A 10,022-nucleotide genomic window follows, 5' to 3' on the forward strand; every position below is an offset into this window, starting at 1 on the left:
ACACCAGATACATTTACACTTAAAGTGAAGGTAAATTTAGCTGATAAAGTGCCTGTTTTTGAAAAATTTGATTAAAAACCGGGGCCCTTTAATTCATCAAAATTTACATTTCACTCGTGTTGTGAAAATACCTTTTAATCCTGACAGCTGCTCCAGCTTCCCCCAGTCGTCACAACCCTCTTCCTATGTCATAAATGACGGATAGGTCATGCTCCAATCACGGCTTCCCCCGGGGGGAAATCAGAGTCTGATTCAATGCCGTGATTGGAGGAAGCCGGATTCCTCATTTTAGAACCAGGAAGAGGCTTTGCGACGGCGGGAAAGTAATGCAGCGGCTGTCAAGATTAAAAGGTAAGTTTTTTCACAACACGAGTAAAATGTAAATTTTGATGAATTAAAGTGCCCATGTTTTTAATCAGATTTAAAAAAAAATGGGCACTTTATCACCACAATTTACATTCACTTTAAAATGTCCAATTCCTAATCTTTATTGGGAAACATTTGTATAAAGTCATAAATGTTACTGTTTTGTAAAGCTGAACTGATGCACATTTGAAACTATATAGTGGTTGAAATATTCAGGAAATAATAATTCCCATGCTGTTATTTACCATATAACTATTTAAAATGAAACAGAAATCACTTTTTGAATTTTTTTTAAAATTGTTGGCTATTTGCCTTATGGGATTATTTTCTAAAAGTGCTTGGTCTGCTAAAAAAAAACATGAATTGTGTAAATAACTCACTAAAAAAACACTGTAATTGAAGTGACCAACACTTTTTCTTGATTCACATAGAGCACTGGTTTTCACACCTGTCCTCAGACCTCCCGAACCGGCCAGATTTTGAGGATATCTGAACTGGAGCACAGGTAAAATCAGCTTATTAGTAAATATGGTTATTTAACCTGCTCTCACCCAAGGTAATCCTGAAAACCTGGCCTGTTGGGGAGGGCTGAGAACAAGTTTGAAAACCAGTGAGATAGAGCATATAATTTTTACAATGTTAAACATCTTTCCAATTTACATCTATTATCAAATGTGCTTCATTCTCTTGGCATTCTTTGTTAAAAGAGCAGCAATACACAACTAGGCACCAGCTGAACACATCGGGTAAGCCAATAATAAGACATATATATGCAGCCACTAATCACCAGCTAGCTCCCAGTAGTGCATTGCTGCTCCTTCAACAAAGGATACTAAGAAAATAAAGCAAATTTGATCATATAAATACATTGGAAAGTTATTTTAAAATCACATGTTTTATCTGAATTATGAATGTTGAATTTTTAATTTACTGTCCCTTTAAATGCAACAATTTAAAAATCCTAAAATTGGCTTGGAGTCTGAAGTAGCTCAGCAGTAATAGGGTTAATGACTGGTGTTTTCTCACTATAATAAAACCTAATCATAAGCTAGCAGGGTAATTAACCCAATGGCAAGTAACTGTCACTGTAGACTCTTGCATATTATTACTCTGCCCGTGTTATTAAAGGGACAGGAAAGTCAAAATTTAATTTGCATGATTTGGATAGAGCATGACATTTTAAGACACTTTTAAATTCACTTCTATTTTCAAATGTGCTTTGTTCTCTTGGTATCCCTTGTTGAAAAAGAATACGCACATATCATACACTAGTGGGAGCTAACTGCTGATTGGTGCCTGCACACATTTGTCTCTTGTGATTGGCTAACTAGATGTGTTCAGCTAACTGCCACTAGTGCAATGGTGTTCCTTCAGCAAAGGATAATGAGAGAATGAAGCAAATTTGATAATATAAGTAAATTGGAAAGTTGATTGAAATTGTATGTTCTATCTGAATCATGAAAGAAAATGTTGGGGTTTCCTGTCTCTTTAACCCTGACCATGACTGCCAGCGTCTATTAGACCTCAGTCTATATTGCATCCCTAGCTCATTAGCTAAACTGCAAACTATTGCTAAATGATAGTAATTAGATAATGACCCTTTAGGGGAAACAGCTGTGTTTTCTCATAATATACTGACTTCCTTTTATGCAAATGGCTTGAGATCTAGCCCATACTTAAGTATTCTCCAGGCTTCATTTCTAGCACTTTTAATAATTTAGTCTGCAAAGCCACAAAAAAAACTGTAATTTAATAGATCATTTATTTATGTTTATTGTTGTTGATGTGAAAACCATTATGAATTTTTCACATTACAGGATAAACTTTGGCCAGCAAAACAACCCATTAGTTATTATTAAGTACACACATTAAGGGCTGATGCTGTATCTGGTAGTTCCAACCCCTTCAAAACAACTTAACATAACTACTTAACTTATAAATAAAGACACGACACAGATAGCTGGGATTTAAAGACCATAACGATGGTCACATTTATTAACTTGACTTCAACGGAAGTCATTCAAATATTTAACTTGTGGCGGCATTCGAGGCCTAGTAAACTATTAGCTCCATATGACAAGAGGTCGCAGCCAGATGTCGTGGAATAGCAAATGCCAAGGGTGGGCACAAATGTGGCCCCACCCCATTCCGTCTAGTAGGCGCGGACGTCCTAAAGGATCTTCAGCCAGCAGACCCGCGGGGCGGGGCCCCCCAGGTCACGACCTGAGGACATCACCCCCGCCCATTAGCCCGACTGTCACCTCTACAGACTCCGCCCTCAATTGTTGATGGCTACGACCTCCCGCCATTAGGAGATACGTGGATGTTATGATGCGCTTCAGCCTCTAAGGCACTGGTATGGCCAAGCCCTGCAGCAAGGCTCGCCCAGGAAGCAAATAAATTACGGCTAAGGTCTTACCAAGACTAGGTCAACTAACCCCATCCCTGCCTTTCGCATCTAAAGGACCAGCAACCCGTCCGGGAAGCCATCTGCCTGAATGACGCCTAAAAACTGTTGCAATAGCAATTACTTAATTAACCATTCAACAATAGGGTTGGGAGGGAGGGAAACTTTCTCCTTGCAAAATCCCAGGTGGAAGAGGCCAGATTGTTCCAGAACTTCGTTTATATTAGGTGAGCCTAAGACCTCCCCTCACTTTGCAACATTGTTGCTGCTACACTACACTGGGATTTTCCACTAGCCTGTCAGCTCATCCCTTAACTCCATTACAGGAGACTCTGCTACCTTTCATTCCCCTAAGGGCTGATGCTGTATCTGGTAGTTCCAACCCCTTCAAAACAACTTAACATAACTACTTAACTTATAAATAAAGACACGACACAGATAGCTGGGATTTAAAGACCATAACGATGGTCACATTTATTAACTTGACTTCAACGGAAGTCATTCAAATATTTAACTTGTGGCGGCATTCGAGGCCTAGTAAACTATTAGCTCCATATGACAAGAGGTCGCAGCCAGATGTCGTGGAATAGCAAATGCCAAGGGTGGGCACAAATGTGGCCCCACCCCATTCCGTCTAGTAGGCGCGGACGTCCTAAAGGATCTTCAGCCAGCAGACCCGCGGGGCGGGGCCCCCCAGGTCACGACCTGAGGACATCACCCCCGCCCATTAGCCCGACTGTCACCTCTACAGACTCCGCCCTCAATTGTTGATGGCTACGACCTCCCGCCACAAGAGACAGGCACTCCCACATAAACCGGGCTCTTGCCGCCACCCGCTAAATATTACTAACCAGAGCCGTTTTGAGGTCCACCAGGAAGATCGCCAGCCCTTCGTCGGACAGGTGCACCCCGTCCGGGCGATACAGCCCTTTTTTGTCCGCTGAGATCAGTTCATGGCGGACCACAAAACCCCCTACCTCTATTACTGCTCTACCCAGCTCCCTGTTAACTTTTTTCCTAACCCTATATGCTATCCTCGGTGTGGGGAAATATCTCCAACGCAGCCGGGGGATTATGTTGGACCAGGCCAGCCTAACCCCCGGAAACGTGGTACAGATCCACTTGACATCCGACCTCATCGCATTGATGAGATCTAGAGCAGGTGCACTCCCTATATCATTTCCCCCCATGTGAAGGAGGATGATGTGGGGCTGTCCCCATCGATGTCTGGCATTCTGGAGGAGGGCAGGCAAACCATCCCACTGTAAGCCTCTACGGCCCAGCCACCGTATTGATGCCTGAGACGTCGGAATCCCCAACTGCTGCCCCTCAGGAAGAGAATGGGCCTTCAGTGCCGCCCAGTGCACGTAGGAGTGCCCTATTATCCAGATACGAGAAGGACCTGTAGCCACACCTGAAAAACGGATTACATAGTCAATCACCTTAGACTAAAACTAAACAACACAACCAAACAAATGTAAAACGCCAGTTTCCTTCCTCCTACACCGAATACCCCCTAGGCTTCAGCTGGAGGGCGCACGTAAGACTTGTAACATTGGGACCTCCATCGGCCCAACTTCTGTATGCGATCTCCTTTCCAACCTAGCGCTGCCGCGCTGGTGGCAGCCCCTATTCGGAAGGAATGGGGGGTGATTCTACACTTCCCCAAACCTGCTGCAAGCGCTACCTTTCTGAGCACCGCTGCGAACTGGTACCGGGAGAGATTCGAACCGTCGGAATGCACTAAGAACTGGGCGGGGGCCCGTGGTCGCTGCGCCATGTAGGCCCTTGTACTCACAACCGGGCAGACGCCTGATGCCGAGGGAGTCAGAGTGATCCACACCCCTTTCCCCTCCTGGTCAGTCTTCGAGTGCGGGATAAACAATAACAAATTATCGCCCGCCAGTTTGACATGAGCCAACTGCATACCCGTGTTAATTGCATCCTTTGAGGTTGCGACCAGCTCGCCCGGCCTGAGGGCCGCAAAGAACGCCAAGGAGAATACGCACTGAAACAGTTCTCTTTCGCCGGGTTCGACGCAAATGCCCTCGATTGCGTCCACCAGCCTGGCTAGCCTACAAAATGTGACAGGTTCGCGCGCATCTTTCGCTCTACCCTCGAGCCTTCCCCAGCCCTTAATCACTTGCTTCACCAGGAAACCTTTCGTGATATTGGGCCACTCTAGCATATTGCAAAAGAAGGAGATTGCAGCTATTCTATTGGATATAGCGCCCTTCGAAGTCCCTTGCCCATGTTTCTCTGCCAGCCACTCCAAGAACAGATCCCTCGAGACCCTTTCCGGCGCTGCGCCTTGTGCGTAACAGTAACTTACCCACTCGCCCCAGTGCTGTGAATAAGCTCTCCACGTGTTCTGCGCCAGGGATGCCCTCACTAGGTGCCTTATGGACCTCCCTGCCCCGCCAACTGCCAGATAGAGTGGGGACAAGGTAAGCCAACTGCTGCTGCGTTAGGGGCCAGTCTGCGAAACTGTTCCCATTGAAACCTCGAGAGTGCGTCCGCCAGGGTGTTGTTGACCCCGGGAACGTGCCTCGCGGAAAACTGAATATTGTATTGCAAGCACCTCAGCACTAGCTGTCGCAAATACCTAACAACTACCGGTGACGACGCGGACAACCTATTTATGGCGAAAACAACGCTAGCGTTGTCCGTCCAAAACACTATGTAGCGATCCTTTAACGCCGACCCCCAGAGCTCCATAGCCACAACTATGGGAAAGAGCTCCAGAAGTGTCAAGTTCCTTGTCAGTCCTGCTCGGACCCATGCCAAGGGCCATGGCTCAGCGCTCCATTGCCCATCCAAATAGGCGCCATAACCTGCTGCTCCAGCTGCATCCGTCAGCAGGTGCACTGTCTGACTGGAAACCCTAGGAGCGCGCCACAGCAGAGTTCCATTGAAGCCTTGCAGGAAGAGTTCCCATACCTTCAGATCTTCCCGCATGTCTTCCGAAACCGACACTTTACGTGTGCCGTGCGGATTGGAAAGTAAAGCCTCCATCCTCCTGTTAAACACGCGACCCATGGGTATAATTTTGCACGCAAAATTGAGTAAGCCTAGCACGGACTGAAGCTCCCTCAGGGGCATGCTCTTCGCTGCCCTGGCTTTGCGCACCGCCGCGAGCATTGCTTCCACCTTATCGGCTGGGAGACGACATAGCCTTGCAGCAGTGTCAATTTCGATCCCCAAGTACGTGAGTCTTGTACAGGGGCCCTGTGTTTTTTCCTCAGCCAGTGGCACTCCAAATTTCGACATTAGCCTACGCATTACTGCGATCAGTCGATCGCATTCGCGAGTGTCCGCGGTGCCAACCAGCAGGAAGTCGTCCAGATAATGAGCGACTATTCCCCCGCCGGCCTCCGTGATGATGGCCCAGTGCAAGAATGAGCTAAACTCTTCAAAATAAGCACACGATAGCGAGCAACCCATGGGCAAACATTTGTCTACAAAATAATTCCCCTCGAATTTACACCCCATCAGTCTGAAAGACGCTGGGTGTATGGGGAGTAACCGAAAGGCAGATTCGATGTCCATTTTGGCTAGCAGCGCGCCCGGACCCGCCGCCAACACTAATTCCAACGCCTGGTCAAACGATTGGTAAGACACCGAGCTTATCATTGGGTCTATTGCGTCATTGACAGAACCCCCTTTCGGGTAGGACAAATGCTGAATCAGGCGGAACTTCCCTGGTTCCTTTTTGGGAACCACCCCCAAAGGGGAAATAACTAGGTCAGGGATGGGAGGTTGGTCAAATGGACCAGCAAATCTTCCCAGAGCAATTTCTTTGCTCAGTTTCGCCCTAACTTCACCCGGCATTTCGTAAGCCGACTTCAGATTCTTGTGCGACGAGGACCCCATTACCAACCCCAATGTTGGTATCTTGAAACCTTCGCCAATCCCCGCTAGTAGGTTGGCAGCCGACACCCTGTCTGGGTAGGCCGCCAGCCAAGGTCTAATGGCGTCCAGCTTCAGGGGTGTTGGAGCCCTTTTGTCCAGCCCCCCCCGATTTTGCCCCACGGAAAGCTCCTCCGTCCCTCCGCTTCGGGCATTCAACACCTGGGTGTTGACCGCTGCAGTACATGCAAGCGTGCCGAAAGGAACAGGAAGCTCCTTTGTCACACTGCTTCTCATTGTATTTCCAGCACTCCCTGCCTCTCCGCTTGATGGGGCCCGTTGGCCTCTGGGGCCCTGACCGCAGCAAGGGAGCTCCTGCCCCCCCCTTTTCCGGTATGAGCAGGGACCACAGGTCCAAGTCTTTTACCCCAAAGTTCAAGACCGGGTTATCGACCATCTTCCGCCTAAATTCGCTATCATAAGCACGCCACATGCCTTCCCCATATCTATTATAGATACATTCAATGATTTCCGCGTACTTAATTACATCGACCGCGGCCTCCGGCCTCTGTTCGATGTAGCAGGAGGAGAATACCCTAAAGCACTTCCTCCACTCCTCAAATGTATCTGGGCGCTGGATCTTCTTTGGCCCAGTCCCATCCTCACTACGCTCTTTATCTCGCTGCGCCTCCAGGGACAGCTCGAACATATTGACGTATTTATGATCGCGGATTTTTTGTACCGTCTTGGGCTTGAGATGTGCATGGAGGCAGTGGATCTTGCAGGGATAAGAGTCTCCCTGCAATGCCACCCTCCTGGTACTGACTGACATGTCCTGCAGCTGCGCAACGCTCTCGCTTCCCTGGCCACTGCCCTTGGATACTGTCGCCGTGCTTTGCCCCGCTAACGGCGCAGCCTGCTCCATGTTACCTAAACCTCTAGCCTGATTACGCTCAGCCACCAATAGCCTTAACATTTTGAACATGCGACGCTGCCCCTTACTGTTAAGCCCTAATTTCTTCCCACCATCTGAGTCTGAATCAGTGCTATAGTCGGTGTCAGTAATGCGTGACAAATTAAATACATTTCTCTCACCAACTGCCGATGTTGACGGGGTAGATGTTCCTGGTGCAGCTGCCACTGATCCGCCTGCTGGCTGTACAGATAGTCCTACTCCCGTTGTACCCGGGCCCTCTGTCCTCTGCGGTGTAGGCACCATGTCCTGTGGGGGAGAAACAAACGAGAGGGGAGTATCCAGGCCAGCCGTGTGTCCCCCTTGACTGCCGCCCCCAATCGGGGTAGAAGTACTGCCCCCGGCCCTGTCTGGGACCCCTCTAGCCCTCTCGTCATTCATATCACCACTCCATTCATTCGCTGGCCCTGCCACATAGGGGGATTCTCTGACCACACGCTCCCTGACTGAATGAACGTTCTGCGCACCTGCCGCAACAAGCCCTTTGCCCCCTTGGACCCCTGCAGTTATTGTGCCTAGCGACTCGCCCTGTGCCCCATCAGTGGGCGCATTCACCCTTGTTTGGGGTACATAGTTGCTGCTGGCACCCCCCCTGTGATACCACTGGCGCTCCAGCAATGCGCTTCTAGCTCTCCCATAAGCCTGCTTGCTAACACTGGAACCCCTGAGCCTCCCTCTCTGCGCGCCGCGGCCTCTCTGTAAGGGACTTGCTCTGTTTGCATTGCTAGCTATTGCAGAGTGTCGCGCAGCGGAGCAGGCCCGCCCGGATACTCCCCCCTCACCTGTGGAGAGTACCCGGCTAGGCCTCTTGCGCGCTCGCTGGATGTGCCGCTCTGATCCAGGTTCCGGCCGTGTGACTACCGCGGCGCCGGAAGTGACGTCACGCGTGTCACCTGACCGGCCGGAAATGGACGCGGCGGACGCAAGGCCGCAACCGGAGCCTGCACTGGTAGTTGCAGGCTCCGACTGAGCCACCAATGATAGCGGCGGTCCGGTGAGTGGGCGAGGACCCGCAGGCCCCGCTCCAGTAACCGACTGAGCCACCAATGAGGCATCCGTGCCGGGCCCTAGGGACCCGGCCGGATGATTTACCATACTGGGCCCTGCCTGATGAGGGTCCCCAGGCCCCCGGCCCAATTGAGGGGGATAATGAGGGGCGGTAGGCCCCGGTTCCACCCGGCTTGCCACCGGAGGCAGAACGGCGGCCGTGAGGGCCTTAAACATGCCCACTATGGCCGCCGCCGCCTCCGGCGACATTCCGGAGGCCGTAAGGGCCCCCAGGCCTGCCTCCAAAGCCGTGTCTAGGCCGGATGGGCCAGCGCTCACTGCACCCGCCTGTCCCGCAACCATCACAGTACCGGGCCCGGCGGGTGCAAGTTCAGGGGCTGGGGGGGTTAGTGACCACAACATTAGGAGTTAAAGCAGATGATACTGGCCTTGTTTTCTCCGGAGTTGGTGGCACCACATCCTCATCCTCCTCTTCAATTACAGGTGCACTCCTCAAGGATCTCCCAGGGGACTCCCTGAAGCGAATGGGCACCGCAGCACTTCTCTTAGATCTAGACATTTTCGCTTGAAGAATGGCAAAACTTTCTCCTTGCAAAATCCCAGGTGGAAGAGGCCAGATTGTTCCAGAACTTCGTTTATATTAGGTGAGCCTAAGACCTCCCCTCACTTTGCAACATTGTTGCTGCTACACTACACTGGGATTTTCCACTAGCCTGTCAGCTCATCCCTTAACTCCATTACAGGAGACTCTGCTACCTTTCATTCCCCTTATATTGCTCTTTTCTTCATCTTCTCATTAGAGAGGGGGGTAGAAGGTAACAAAATGTTTCACCTTCTAATGTGAGGAATTAGCTGCCGGCAATAACGCTGTCACCTGCCGACTCTCCTTATGTTGTTACTAAACCTCTCTGGCAGTGAAAGACCTGTTATTTCTCTCTATAAGCCTCAGTGGTGTGAAATACAATACCAGGATCCCTTCCAGCTTTTAATAAAACATTTAAGAGCTTGTCTGCTAATAGATATTTGAGATGCCTGGTGTTCCCTCTATCATGAAAAAAAAGATTTATTGACATCAAATATTACATACACCACAATGTGTGTCTGTGTGCAAACATGGCTGCATAAGGCTGGTAGGTTCCAGGGACAGAGGAAGAGAGGGCTCGTAAAGGGACACTAACGTCACAATGAAACTTTCATGATTCAGATAGAGCAGCAGTTTTAAGAGACTTTCTAATGTACTTGCACAACATTTTTGTATACACACTTTTTGAGGCACCAGCTCCTTCTGAGCATGTGCACAAGTTCATTGGGTATACATCTACTAGTCTGTGATTGGCTGATGACTGTCACATGATACAGGGGGCTAGCAAATGTGGTGGGGGGGGGCAATTTGTCAGAAAAAAAATCTTAATTTGTCAG

At 49.4% G+C, this 10,022-nt stretch overlaps 1 protein-coding gene across 2 annotated transcripts; it reads right to left on the bottom strand.

The window, feature by feature from the left end:
- Nucleotides 1-2,327: 2,327 nt before the first annotated feature.
- Nucleotides 2,328-9,531, bottom strand: LOC128666540 (collagen alpha-1(III) chain-like). 2 transcript variants are annotated; one of them, XM_053721202.1, is made up of 2 exons: nt 7,718-8,895; nt 2,328-4,187 (listed from the first exon to the last, which is right to left on the bottom strand). In XM_053721202.1, the coding sequence occupies exons 1-2, from the start codon at nt 8,850-8,852 to the stop codon at nt 3,610-3,612; spliced, it is 1,713 nt and encodes a 570-aa protein (XP_053577177.1). In that variant the 5' UTR covers nt 8,853-8,895; the 3' UTR covers nt 2,328-3,609. The 2 variants fall into 2 exon arrangements, with proteins under 2 accessions (XP_053577177.1, XP_053577178.1); XM_053721203.1 differs by lacking the exon at nt 2,328-4,187 and adding an exon at nt 9,436-9,531 and having other exon boundaries at nt 6,732-7,844.
- Nucleotides 9,532-10,022: the final 491 nt, after the last annotated feature.

This window comes from Bombina bombina, chromosome 7 (assembly GCF_027579735.1).
Source record: "Bombina bombina isolate aBomBom1 chromosome 7, aBomBom1.pri, whole genome shotgun sequence".
Classification (NCBI taxonomy): Eukaryota; Metazoa; Chordata; class Amphibia; order Anura; family Bombinatoridae; genus Bombina; species Bombina bombina.